Source organism: Apium graveolens, chromosome 11 (genome assembly GCF_009905375.1).
Source record: "Apium graveolens cultivar Ventura chromosome 11, ASM990537v1, whole genome shotgun sequence".
Lineage (NCBI taxonomy): Eukaryota > Viridiplantae > Streptophyta > Magnoliopsida > Apiales > Apiaceae > Apium > Apium graveolens.
In genome coordinates this window covers 15,044,285-15,059,398 of record NC_133657.1, presented here as the reverse complement: position 1 = coordinate 15,059,398, position 15,114 = coordinate 15,044,285, and the positions used below count along the sequence as shown (strand labels likewise).

The 15,114-nt window shown below is 36.2% G+C and overlaps 1 protein-coding gene across 1 annotated transcript; it reads left to right on the top strand.

Moving 5' to 3' along the window:
• Positions 1–1,088: 1,088 nt before the first annotated feature.
• LOC141695376 (uncharacterized) lies at positions 1,089–2,565 on the top strand. The gene is made up of 2 exons (XM_074499623.1): positions 1,089–1,605; positions 1,718–2,565. The coding sequence occupies exons 1-2, from the start codon at positions 1,089–1,091 to the stop codon at positions 2,563–2,565; spliced, it is 1,365 nt and encodes a 454-aa protein (XP_074355724.1).
• Positions 2,566–15,114: the final 12,549 nt, after the last annotated feature.

The window sequence follows — 15,114 nt, the reverse complement described above, 5'->3', positions numbered from 1 at the left end:
TGGAGCTTGTTCAGTCGGGTTGGAGCTTATTCAGTCGGGTTGGTGCTTGTTCAGTCGGGTCGAGCTTCGATTTGCAGGTAATAAACCTTTGTTACTTCGGGTTATGCATATTTGTTATACATGAATGTTAGGGATATCGATTTGAGGCTATTGAATGTTATGCGTATTTGCATGTTATATGTTATATGTTATGCGTATTTGCATGTTATATGTTATATGTTATGCGTATTTGTTATATGTTACTATTGGGTGTTTATTATTGGGTTTTTTTTTGTTATATGTTATCGATTCGGAGGTATTGGGTTATATGCGTATCTGTATAATGTTATGAATGTTCTGCGTTTTTTGTTCAGTCATTTTGTTATACATGAATGTTATGAAGTATTTACTATTGGGTGTTTTTTTTGTTATATGTTATGTGTTTTTTTGTCAACCATGAAAGGCTGTTACTCTCTATAATAGGCATATCTGTTTTAAAACCAGAATAGTTGCATTTATCTGTTTTAAATAAGTGGAGGCAACATTTGTTTGTTCTATATATATAGTTACATTTATCTGTTTGTGATTACTGTTTTTGCACTTTTCTTGGCTCTTGTAATTCCTTCTATTAGATTCAGGCCCCTAAGTATTACTAGTGTACTACTAAAGTTTACAAGTTACAAGTAAATGAAGGATTAGGCAGAAATTGAAAAAAGTATGGTGGGAGCATTCACGAATTGCATGCAATAATTATTGAACATTATTATTTATTGTTGTTGAACACGAGAGAAGAGAGAGGGTTAGACTCGGGGGCGTGACCATAAGTACATATATTGTTTATGTTGTTATGTATGAAGTATGAACACCATATGTTCATACTATTCTGTGATACAATGCCTATTAATTGATAAGTATCGATATCTGCTGTGATACAGGCCTGCTTTTTTAGTCTTGTATCAATGTTATTAGTAATCTAGTTAAGTTAGATATTAAGGAATACATATTAAATGTAGTTCTTTTAGCTCACTAGTCTTTGTACGTGAACTAGGCTACTTTGGTGCCTTTCTTACCCTTTTAGTATAACATTATCATACTTCTTAATTGTAGTAATGGACGAGGATGAAAATATTTGGATATACCTTCCAAAGCATAGTCAAGGATATAGGAAAGGGGTTAATGCATTTTTGGATAATGCCTTCCCCAAATTGGCAGTAGGTGATGAAATGACATGCCCTTGCCGGAATTGTAAAAATAATAAGTGGCAGCGTCGAGAATTTATCTACGATCATCTCATATGTAGTGGTCCTTACCCATTATATGTGAACTGGATTGTAGAAGTTTCACATATTTTAAGTCCAAATAATGGTAGTGAAGATGAAGATATGGACTGGGAGAATAATCTACATTTTGGAGATAATTTAGATGAGATGTTGGACCGTACAAATGGACCAAATGTTGATTCTAAAAGATTTTATGAGGAGGAAAAACAACCTTTATATCCAGGCTGTAAAAAATTCTCACGATTAAGTTTTATTGTCCGACTTTATTCCTTAAAATGTGTTCACGGAATTACGGAGTCAGGATTCGGGGATATAACAAGAGCTGATCCGAGATGCGTTTCCAGAGGCAAACGTACCATTGTCTTCCTATGCTGCAAAGAACGTGATTAAAGAGTTAGGGCTCAATTATAAAAAAATACATGCATGCCCTAACCATTGTATGTTGTATTGGGGTGAAGATGAAAAAGAGGACTCTTACAAAACTTGCGGCCTTTCAAGATGGATTGTACGCGAGAAGAAAGGCACTTCAGACAGTAATCCGGAGAAGGTGATTCACAAAGTCCCGGTGAATGTGATGCGGTATTTTCCACTAAAGCCAAGGCTGCAACGACTCTTTATATGTAAAGATTTTTCGGAACTTATGGTATGGCACGCAGTTGGACGTCAAAGGGATGGGAAACTTAGACATCCCGCTGATGCCGAAGATTGGAAAACAATGGATGTGAGATATCCCCAGTTCGCGTCAGAAAAGGGAAACATCAGGCTAGGTTTAGTAGCTGACGGTTTTAACCCTTTTCGTACCATGAATACAAATCACAGTACTTGGCCAATTGTTTTGGTCAATTACAACCTTCCACCCTGGTTGTGTATGAAGCCAGAAAACCTCATTCTGTCAACTCTTATTTCTGTTCCAGATTCTCCTAAAAATAACATCAATGTCTATATGCAACCTCTAGTGGCTGAGTTGACAGAATTATGGAATGAAGGCATACAAACCTATGATGCCTTTACTGATCAGACCTTTATCTTACGTGCAAGTATTCTCTGGACAATTAGCGATTTTCCGGGATATGCGATGTTATCGGGATGGAGCACGAAGGGTTACTTAGGGTATCCCGTTTGTAATTATGAGACATCTTCCATGTACCTAAAATATAGTAAAAAGATGTGCTATATGAATCATAGGAAGTTTCTCGATCCCGATCATAAGTGTAGGTTTGACAAAAGAAGGTTCAACGGACAAATAAAAATGAGACAACCCCCCTGCAATTCTGTCGGGAATAGACATAGAAGATTTGCTGTTTAATTTCCAAAATCAGTTTGGAAAAAAGAAGGAACCAGGATGAAAAAAGGTGAAGAAGGTTGATTCCCCCTTTAAGAAAAAGTCAGTTTTTTTTAATTTACCATATTGGAGTCATAACTTGCATCGACACAACCTCGACGTAATGCATATTGAGAATAATATTTGTGACAACATTCTTGGCACTCTGCTAAATATGGCTGGCAAGACAAAGGACCATGTGAATGCACATTTAGATTTACAAGAACTTGGCATTATGAAGGCCCTCCATCCTGTTCGATCACTTGATGGGAAAAACCTTGAAATTAGGGTTGCCGTATTTGATATGACAAATAAAGAGAAAGATTTGTTTTGCGCAGTACTGAAAAATGCGAAATTTCCATATGGTAGTGCATCAAATATCAGTCGATATGTGCACATGAAAGAGAGGAAAATCTCTGGCTATAAGAGTCATGATGCTCACTTTCTCTTGCACTATTTGCTACAGTTTACGGTGAAAAAATCACTAAAACCTGAAGTTGCGATAGTTTTTATCAGACTAGGGGCATTTTTTAGAGGTATTTGGAGCAAAGTTATCGACTTGAATGAACTTCGAAGGCTGTAACAAGAAATTGTGGAAATCCTTTGTCAATTTGAAAATATATTTGTGAATGCCTTCTTCGACATAATGGTACATTTGCTAGTTCACTTATGCAGTGAAGTGCAATATGGTGGACCGGCACACGTTCGCTCCATGTTTCCTATTGAGCGCTATTTGTGCAAATTAAAGTCTTATGTGCGAAACATAAGCAAACCAGAGGGATCTATCGCTGAGGGTTACCTGGCGGAAGAAGGCTTGACATTTTGCTCAAGATTCTTGGGTGGCGATTCGGGATCAAAAATTACGAAGCCTGCTAAATTTGGAAGTTGTCCAGAAAAATTAGAGTACCATATTGGTACGAGAAGAAATAAAGATGGAAAATCAATTCATTTGAAAGAATCTCAATGGATGGCAATTCATCGCTACATTCTATTTAACTGCGGAAATAAAGAGATAGAGTCTTTAATTGAGTAAGTACTTATTCTTTATTTTACTTATTGTAGAATTAGCGTTCTGTTCCAAGTTTTTTAAACTAAATAATTAATGTAGGGAGCATCGTGCTTTAGTTGCTGGTCAAGCAAAATTGAAAAGGTATAAAAGGGAGAGAGAACATAATGACGATTTCTGGAAGTGGATGAAGGAACATGTTACAAATAAACTGAACATTTCGAGAGAACTAGAAGTGCTTGTGATGGGGCCTAATAGAGCAGCTAAGGAGTACAATGGATATGTAATCAATGGATATAGATTCCATTCAAAGAACAGAGATGCCAAATGTAAAACAAAGAACAATGGTGTTTTTTTGACGGCTTTGACTACAAGTTTTGCTAGTTCAAAAGACGAGAACCCAACAGTTGGCAATGTCAATTACTATGGGGCAATTGAAGAGATAGTAGAAGTCGACTACTGGGGTGAATTTTCAGTTGTCATATTTAAGTGTCGTTGGTATCAAGAAGAAAAGGATGTGTATGGGCTTACTAGGGTTAATTTTAATAAATTATGCCAACAGACAGATCCTTACGTATTGGCTTCACAAGTACAACAGATTTTCTACATAGAAGACCCGGTTGATAAGATGTTGTATAATGTTATCAAGTGCCTACCACGGGACTGGTGTGATGTTGAAAATGAGAATGCAAATGAAGGCCAAGATGATACTGTTTTACATTGATATACACCTTGAAAGTCAGATTGATGAAGCTAGTTGGTGCAGGGATGATGTCCCAAAAAGACAAGTCCCCATCCAGCTAGATGAAGTGAATGAACCTGCCTAATTAGTTATTCAGTGAACTTAGCATTGTACTCTTATTGTAATACCCTAAATTTTCACTTAGTGAACTGAGTACAGTCATCTTTTTATGCTGCTCTTTAATTTATATAAACTCAACTTGTTTCTACTAGTAATTATGTTCGTATTGTAATTTTACTGCGATTATTGCCGCATATTATCTGTCATTGTGTTTGTATTGTATTTTACTGTGCTTGCTACCGTATATTATATGGCATTGTGTTCATATATCTTATTACATTTTTGCTTCTTATTTTATTGTTCATTTAATTACATTTTAATGTAATGCATTTACTTATATTTTTGCTTCTTATTTTATTGTTCATTACTTGCCAGAATTGCCAGAAACTCAACTTGTTTTTTTTGTATAGGATGGGAGGATTTCATATCACAATCCACCACCAGGGAGAATTTCAAAGAATAAGATATGTTGGTGGGAAAGAGTTTCTTATAAGGGGTGTCGATCCTGATAAGTTTTCTTATACTGTCCTATTGGAGCATGTCAAAGACGATCTTCATTACTCAGAAATTGGAGGAATTTATATCCAAGATAAGTTGGGAGACTGGAAATTGGTAACAAATGATTCTGACATGTTTACACTAATTGGAGAAGTTAGCAGTAGTGACCATATTCACTTTTACATGGACAACAATGTTAATAACAAGATTGAGACAGTTAAGCAAATGCAGCCCCATGTTATCATGAGGCCAAGGCATAATATACTCGAAGGTACTCCTTCGAAAATATTTGTAAATTGGACTTATATTTTTATGTATTGCTTCTTAGTAACTGCCATTATATTTTTTTTAGGAAAAAAACAAGTCAAGCGCACATTTATTACGACTCATCAACTACAACAAAAGTAAAGGAACAAAAAAATAATGGAAGTGGATATGGCTCAGGTAGTTACTCGCAAGTCTCCGCGATTAAACAACCAGAAACAAGATAATGATGCAACTGTGAGAAACAAGTCTGGAACTGCTAAGAGGAAATTGAATTTGCAGAGTCAACCACATCAAGATGAAAACATGGGAGAAAATGACCTAGAGGTTAGATGTCCTGTCATACAGGGTACTATCCTACCCCTCCACCCCCTCCGCCACCTCAGGCACATTCTACTGTAAGTTGTTATTGGTTGAATTTTAAATTTTGTATATGTTTTCTAGATAATTTTAAATTATTTCATGTATATTCATCATGCAGTCTACCATCCTACCTCCTCCACCGCCTCTAACAGAGTATGAAATTCAAAGAGCTATAAGAGTTGAGAGAAATAATGAAGTTTATATGGCTCTAAATTTACCTACATTGTCTGCTGGACTTAGATCTTCTGTCCAGAAGAAAAACAGTGAAAAAGAGAAGTTGCAGGACTTAAGTGATCATGATTATGATCCAAGAAAGGACGATGGTAGTGATGGTGATGTATTAGTTACTCCGTTGAAGGTTTGTCAAACCTAAAGCATAATTTGCAGAGAACCAATAAAATTAAATTCTAGTACTAAAGCAAGATATTTTGCAGAGAACCAAGAAAGCGGGTGAAAAAAAAGCTTCTTATGGGACGTGGGGAAACAACACGTTCACGAGCCAATGCTGCATCGAAAATGCCAGCAGTTGAGGATGCAAGCTAGAAAGAGACATGTCCACCTCTACAAGATACAAACTCTGCGGTACCTAACATTGAGTTACCACAAGCAGATGATGGAAATGGTTTAATGGCTGCATTTATTGCTATAAGGAAACGCCAACGGGAAAAAGCTGAACATGAAAAAGCTATTGTAGCTGCTACAAATGCAAGTTATAATAGAGTTATCGAGGAAAATGCCTTGCAAGATATTGAAGAAGGTGGTGAAGCAGGTCAGCACATCTTGCATATATAAGTTTAATACAATTACTCTTATTTTTCCCTTAAACATATAAACTGGACTTTATTACTGCGCATAATATTTTTCCCTTAACCATATAACTGGACTTTATCTTGCATATATAAGCACATCTTGCACATAAATCACATCACATAAAAAAATGAGTACTATATTTATCTACTGAACCTCTAATTTTTTGGTGAGAGTATTATGATATAGTACTAAAAGTTGGATTCAGTCTCGTAAAACTTGATTTTGTGGATAATCACAAAATGCTTGACGTTTATCTGCAGTTCAATTGGGATTTTATGAGTACTATGTAAATTAAAACCAAGCTTGGTAATTAGACTTACCAAACACTTACTCTGTTTCGCTAATCATCAGGGAATATTACAAATTAATAGCAATATACTACTACTATATTCTAGAACCAAATAGTGGATTAACTAAATAAATTCTTGCGATTATATTATAACTACGTGTACTGTGCTTTTTCTTATGACATTTTATGTACTTCTTAATCAGTTGTAGCTCCTAAAAGGCTCAGAGGAAAAACAAGAATGGATAAAGTTCATACGAGAAGTTATGACAAGTGAATTGTCATTCAAGTGAACGAGTTTTTCCAGCTTATTGCAGATAGTGATGGTGTATTATCAGAACTAAGTAACTTTTTAGGAACACTTGCAAAGCTATGTGTGTCTCTTACGCATGTTACTTGGCGTCATGTTCCTGAAAACTTGAAAAAAACTTTATGGAATTATGTGAAGGTATTTTATGCCCTTTATGACCAATAATCTACTTGGATATCTTCTAAAACATTTTATGGTGATATACTAGACTTAAACTGAATTCTGTATTAATATTGAACTCGTTAATTTTTAAGGCTCGGTATATTATTCCTGATGAATGTGAAAAGTGGGTGGAGGATTCTATTCATGCTGCTTGGAAGGGGTATAAGTGTCGAATCAAGGCGCCACATTATACAGCCTACACAAATGATGAAGACAGACTACAGAATAGGCCATATGATATTCCATTGGAGAGGTTCAAAACGCTCTTAGAGTACTGGAATGATGATTCTGTTCAGGTATACAACTTATAATTTTGAGCATTGATAATCATCTCTGTATATTTATTTTCATGTCTTTTGTAGGCGAGAGCTAAGAAAAATGCGGCGAGTCATAAATCATATCTCGACACTCACACTGCTGGTCCGAAAAGCTTTGCACAAGTTCGAAACAAGATGGTATGTGATTTATTTATAATTATTTATGAACTGACCGCACTATGTTCATTCTTTATTCAGATAGTACTCACTGTTATTACATGAATAATTATCCTTATAATGATTTATCTGATTTTGTAGTGCATAAAATATTTATCAGGAATAATTATCCTTCGAATTACTCACTGTTTATTTTCTTACAAAAAAATAAATCATATTTGATTTATTTATCTGATTTTGTAGATAGTACTCACTTTTTTTACATGAATAATTATCCTTATAATGTGCATCTCTATTTAGATAAATATTGTCTTTGTAACATGACATGTACCTTATTTTTTGCTAAAAAAAGGCACCAGATAGCTCTGCACCTTGTGATGCTGAGGTTTATTTTGAAACCCAGGAGTGAATTGACAACCGTGAGTACAAGATCGATCCTGCAATTATGAAATCCAAACTTGTAAGTATTTTATTTAATAATCAGTTATTTGTAATTGACGAAAAGATGGCTTTTTATATTTCATATTTAATCTCATTTGTTCACGTTGCTTTATTTTTAGGAAAAAATTAGCAAAAAGCTCAGCACTGGAGATAATATAAGTGAACTACTTACAGATGGAAAATCACACGGCCCGACTTGGCTCTTAGGGAGATGTGCAAAGCCTTCACAAATTACCAGCTCAACTGCTCCCACAGACACCTATGTGCAAGGGCTGACAACCAAGATAAGGCAAAGCCTTGCTGATGAAGTTTAAGAGAAGGTGAGGCAAGTACAAGCCGAAGTGGATGACCAGGTGAACAAGAAAGTGTAACAGAACATGGCATTGGTCCTTAAAAAACTTGCAGAAGCAAACCCAAATATCACTGTCGATATTGAGGATCTGTGTTCACCTTTTTCAAGCGATAACAATGGTAGCTTCTAGTATGACACTGCGATGTCTATGCATGTGTCTTGACTTAAAGGTCTTTTGCTACTACTTTTAAGTATGATATAGACTAATCTAAGTACTGGGGGTAAGAAGTTGGTTTAAGTCTGTTTATTCGGAACTTTATTTAAGTCCAAAGATTGTTTAGTCCAGTATTGTTGATGACTGTATAATGATCTGGTGAATTGCTTTGCTGTTGGATGATGGTTATTTTGGCAATTCGTAATTTCTGTGTACCTTTTTTCCAGTTTTTACCATAAAAATGTTGCCTTAGCTACTGTAAACGTTGCACTAGCTACTCTGAAATGTTGCACTAGATACTTTAAATGTTGTCGTTGTTAAAAATGTTACCAAATTCAGTGGGCCCCAATGTGGGTCCCACTTTTTTAAAAACATTTTAGAACTCTAAGGTAACATAAAAAACAAGTTACAACTGATCTCTCATTATGTTGCATTAGCAAGCTAAGGCAACATATAAACAAGTTAAAATACAATGTTGCCTTAGGCACCAAAGATGTTACCTTAGACATCTAAGGCAACATGGAAAAACCTATGTTTAAGAAAATGTTACCGTAGCTTAAAAGTGGGGCAAGAGCAACATATTTACCCCCTAATGCAACGTTTTTTTGGTGTTATAGTAGGCATTTTATAGTGTAGTGCGAGCATAATTGCAATACCCTAAAAACTTTTATCATTAAATTAAAATTCATACCCTCACTAATAAAGAAGAGAAATAAAAAAAACTCTCACTAAGGAGAGACTACAACCAAATTCAAATAATGAATTAAAAGAAAACCTTAGATCTACAAAACAAAACCATAAAAACAAGAAAATGCGGACTCTTCGAAAACGAAGAACCACATGCTTGATTGGAGAAGTTAGGAATTCCGATACTCTCATGATTTTTTGATCTAAGAATTATTTTTGAAAAATGATAGAAATTAAGATCTAAGAACAAGACTATGAAAACTGAAAGAAAATAAATAGACCGGGAATTTGCACCGGAGAAAATCGGTGAAAACCCCGATGACGACTATATTTGAGAAAGAGAAGAGGATGTCACAGAGAAACTTAAATTGAAACCTCCCTAAATATACCTTTTTAATTACAAAATTGAAACCGTCACTAAAATTATTATTTTGATTTGATTTAAATTTCTAAATTATTGAGAAATAAATTTAAGCAACAAATTAACGTGATCCGATTTTTTTATAAATTTAACATATGAAACTTTGCACTATTATTTTAACATTCTTTTCAATTGGGCAACTGGTTCAACCTTCGTTTTTTCTTTGGTTTCCACTAATTTTTGGATGCGGGCATCTACATTGGTTATGTTGTATCCCGAATCTTCAATGACATTTACATCCATCTTTTTCCTCTTGCTAAGGTGTTCACGGTGTTTCTTGCGGCTTTGTCCCTTGGGTAGGCCTTGTTTTCTTCCTGTTTTTGGGCTCGGTCTCGGCCATTATCAGAGATTTCTTCCTTTGATTTATCCAATTCCACTCGGGGTAGGAAACTTGAGTTTGAGGTAAATGGTGGAGGGGATGGCCCGGAGCTTGGTGATGGCCGACCTTCCTAGAATCATGTAATACGAAGAAGATGCACTTATGACATAAAATTTTATGATATGGGATACCTGTTGGAGCGCCATTCCGAATGTGACGGGAAGATAAATTAGTCCCCGGATCGGGATCATGGTATTTCCAAAGCCGTAGAGAGGGTCTTCCAGGCAGGGATCTATGTGAAGGTGACCTAGCTTCATCTTGTTAAGGATGTGCTTGAAGACGATATTAGCAGATGAACCATTGTCAACCAGAATCCTTTTCACCTCATTATCTGCCACATCGAGGCTTACAACCAAAGCTTGATTATGTCCGGGATCCAGTCCTTCGTAGTTAGCGTATGAGAAAGAAATTGGCTCATCTTCGTTGGGCTAGATTATCATGACATCGTTGTCTATGTCCCGACTCTGGGGTGATCTAGATGTACCTCCAAGTATGACATTCACTACGTGCTTCCCGCTCCCCGGGGCTTTGTTCTTGTCTGTTGGCTTTCTCTGCAGGCACTGGTTCAGGTTCCCCTTTTTGATCTGGTCCTCTATAAATATATAGAAAGAGAAACCGTTTTCGGTTGTGAGCCCGTGGTCTTCATGATACCCACGGTGCTAGTCTCTTTCCCTGTTATATGGAGGAGCAAGGAGGGGCTTTGGAGGATAATAGAAAGTCTTGCCTTTAACTTCTCTCAAGATGTCTGCTCGGGGCCTATTGAGGGGGGTCCATTCGGGCTCAGGCTTTGGATCTCTCTTGACCCTGGGGTTTCTTGGGTTCTTTTTTGTAGTTTCATAATCGCACCCCGGGGTTCCCCGGCCCGGGGGTTCCCCGGGACTGCTGAATGTATTTATTCTGCCTATCCACCTTGAATCTTCTCTCTCTCTCTCTCCCTCCCTCCCTCTCTCTCTCTCGTATGAAGAGCATCTCTCCGGGGACTCATCCTCTTCGTGGATTCTTCTGTTCATTTTCATTGACTTCAGGAAATTGTTCTCCTTAATGAATTTTGAAGCTAGTGCATAGGCTGAGGCGAGGCTCTAGGGCTCTCTGTGAATCAAGTCCTTGACATAGCCTTCAAAAGAAACCAGGTGGAGGTTCCTCTGGAAGATATTAACAACTTCCTTTTCTTCCAGGTTGTAGAGTTGGTTGACTGCTTCTTGAAATCTCTTGATAAACTTAGGGAGCGATTATTTGCTTCTTTGTTGGATGGTCTCCAAATGGCACATATGTAGCTCATTCATACGGTTTTCCCAGAATCTCTTTGGGAATATCTCGTGAAAGTCTTTCCACGAGTCAATGCTCCGGGATGGGATTCTGCCGAACCATTTCTGAGCTCATTCCTTAAGTGTTGATGCGAATAATTGGCACCTCGTGAGGTCATTGTAGTCTTAGATATTTGATATTTGCTCAAAGTAGTTCATGTGCTCTTCGGGGTCCGCCAGCCCATCAAACGAGTCAAAGTTAAAGTGCTTATGGCCATATTCTCTGGGAGTGGAATCCAGTCTTCTGGTGAAGAGGGTGGCTGCTACTCCAATTTCCATGTCTCCCTCAACTTTTCTCTTGAGGTCCCGGAGAGCCCGGGCCATCTGCTCTTGTTTGGACTCTTTTTCAGGCTCGGATTCTAAGAAGACGTAAACTCTGCGTGTCTTCCTTTTTAGCCTTGCCTCCTCTTCCTGGATTCTTTTTTCAATGTTAAGCTTGGCCTTGGCTTCTTCTTCTTTTTGAATCCGGTCTCGGAACGAGGCTCTTCAAATTTTGTCCCGGGCATCCTCAGGTGGCCTTTTCAGGTTCTTGGCGATTCGGTCCAAGACCAATCCACGGGATTCCCCGTAATGCTCTTCTTGATCCACTGTGCGGGTTTCAGGTTGGTTTTTTTTCTTTCCATAAACTCACGGCTATTTGAATCTGCTCTAGGGTCATACTTCCTTAAGGGTTTGCAGAAGTTTCAGCATACTTTTGTGCTGCTTTCTCAATAGTTACCCTATCGTCTCCTGGTTGGAGTTGTTATGACGAAGCACGAGTTATTGGGGACTCATCTTCTATTTCTTCCACTTCCCCATCCCTGGGAGGGGGATGACAGTGGGGTGGACTGAACCAGAAATAGTTGTCTTGCTTTTCCTCGTAGTCATTTTCCAGGGTAAAATAGGAAAAACAACATAAATACAATGATATGTACAGTTCTAAGGTATGAACGGTATGAAAAAATGTATCTAAGAGAGAACATGGGTGTTAACCTTACCGGAGTGTAAAACCTTTCGGATACTGGGGTAGAATGACATGGCTGAGAACAACACCATAAGGTCGGAGGTTCGGCCCCTCCTTCTAGCGCCAATGATAACCATGTTTCTTTCCTGGTCTTCTCCTCTCTTTTCACGAGCTAGGGCCCAGTATACGTGGCGTGAGTTGTGTGGTTAAGCTGCTGTGTGGGATCTCTACAAAACAGAACCAAAGGGGGGATGTGTCCCCGCGACCACTCCGGTGTGAGAATCAGAATGGGGTTTCTTAAGGAGAAGAAGAAGAAGAAGGAAAGAGCTATTCAAATATATTGCAGTGGTGTGTGTATATGTATATAGAGCTAGTAAATATTTTTCAACCCCTAAAACCCCTTTTTGGGCCTTTTATAGGGTCCCGACTTTGGTGTTTTAGGGGTTTGTACATCTTCATTCTAGCCCTTGATGAATCTTGGTTGGTGAATGATTGGATGATTTAGATTATTAACGGGGCTCAGCTGTCTCCTTGCAGCTGAGGTGTCTTGAGATTTAGACACATGGACGGCTCAGATGTTGTCATTCCATTTTTGGTAATATTAGACAGTTGACATTTTGGCTATCTGCCACGTGTCCCGGGGACCAGCCTAGTTTGGGTCTGGGGTGCCCTTTTCTTGGACTTTTGTAATGTTCTCTTGTTCCTTATTATTTATGGCCTATCAATGATTGTTTCGCAGTTTCCAAATGTTTAGTTCCTATGAATTTGGAAGACTAGTTGATAAAATAATATTTTAATGAAATAAATTCTAAATTTTGATTAAAATGTATAATAAATAAATTATCATTATTATTACCAATGTTGTTTTGAAATTATAGATAATTTTCATCAACTCAAATCTTTTATAACATTAAACTCAACATTATTATGTGACGAATAGACATAATTAATATTCAATATTAAAATTCTAAGCCAAATAGTGATCAACATAATTAACGGATAGTTAATCATACATAAATCAATATTAGCTGTATCACCCGACTTTTCGGGATATTAATTCTTAACAAAAAGTAATAAGTGGAAACACGATAATTCAGTTTCTAAATTTGAATGATCAATTTTCTCAAACCCAAAACATCTAAAGTCAACATATAATTCAAAGTACTAAAATTTGAGACCCAACTTGAAAAGTAATTCAATAATAAAGTTTAATATGAAATAAATAAAAATCTAAATAGTATGTCCAAGTCATCCTTATTCTTTTCGAAAGTCCAAACGTGAAATGTATATAAAAAAAATGAGCTACAAAGCCCAGCAAGTAACTATCGTTTAACGACTCATAAAATATTTTCTAAAACAATTTTCAGACTTTAAATCAGTTACAGTTCCAAAATACCGCAGTCATATCTATTTCAAAGTTATAAATTATGGTCACACTATGTCAGTGACACGGAATCTATAATTCGATAAGTGCTAGTTTACGTCCCTTGCTAAGACAAGGTCTAACAAGGTATCTATGTGTGCCGGAATATGCGTAAACTAGTTATATGCGGCACACTATCCAGTGACCGGATTCTATAAATCGATACGTAACTAAAACTAGGGATTTCTAAAAAAAAGGTATATTCTATTTTTAATATCTCAATTTTCGATAATCAAAATTAATCAAATATTTTGGTACAGAAAAATGATCGAATGAACGGAATCAAATTATATATTAGTGAGTAACGATAAGTCTCTTACCTCGAATTGTGACTCAATTAAAAAACCACGTAACACCCAAATAATAATTAAATCAATAATTAATCGACAACTATATTTACCAAAGTATAGATAATTTTATTTTATAATTAAGCATTCACATAATATATGCATATTATAATAAAACAAGGCTAATGGGCCTTAAAGCCCAATAAGACACAAGAGTTAATAAGACTAATCTGTAAAGTAGCAAGGTCATTATGGTTTCAAAGTCTTAACATGTGAATTAAAAAAAAATATGACTTTCGGACCAAAATGATCAATCAATAATAAGGACATTCACATTTATATTATCAAATCACAAATCATGACCATGTATATTTTAATCTACTTAAAATAATACTCTAGTATGCATAATATATAAACACAGTAGTATAAAATTCTAATTAGTACATCTACATTAACATAAATCATGGTGTAGTAAATTCAAAAGAAAAATTGACAAAAATAGCCTCTTTTTAAATTTTTTTAACAAAAATAATTTTTTTTAATATTTTGGCCAATAATGGCCGTTCTATTACGTGAATATGAAATGCGTATTCTATTTTACCTAACAACTCAAGTACAAAGGAGTCTGGACCAAGATGCAAGGTGGGTCAGGGTACAAGATGGGAGCATAACATAATTGAATTACGCATTTATAAAATGCATATTAGGTTCAATACCCATATATAGGTTGCGTATCTTGTTATAAATGTTATTAAATAATCTAATCTCAATTGCGTATTACATATTACTCCATCTTAGAATGCGTATTAAATATTACTCCACTATCATATGCGTATCCCGCCGGCTAAAATTGGCCACTTTTTTAGAACCGATTATTTTTGTCATTCTCTCACAAAAAAATTGGCTATTTTTTGTCACTCACCCAATTCAAAACCAGGCACATAGATATTAAAATATGGCAGATATAGTTTCAAAAAATAGTATATAATACAATACATGAACAACTCAACTACTTAAATTGGACGTATGAGATTTCTGATCATATTACCGGCTATCCCCAAAAAAGAATACGGTACATACAGTTTAGACCACAGAGGGAATTGACACGTAATAATAAAATATATATTTAATAACTTACTTCCATGATAACAGGTGAACATTGGACAAATAGAGAGCACAAACACAACGAAAACAAAAATAAACAAAAG

Coding starts and splice junctions, on each gene's coding strand:
- LOC141695376 (XM_074499623.1), top strand. CDS start 1,089: ATGGACGAGGATGAAAATATTTGGATATACCTTCCAAAGCATAGTCAA. Junction 1,606..1,717: donor TCCGAGATGCGTTTCCAGAG/GCAAACGTACCA, acceptor ATTGGGGTGAAG/ATGAAAAAGAGGACTCTTAC.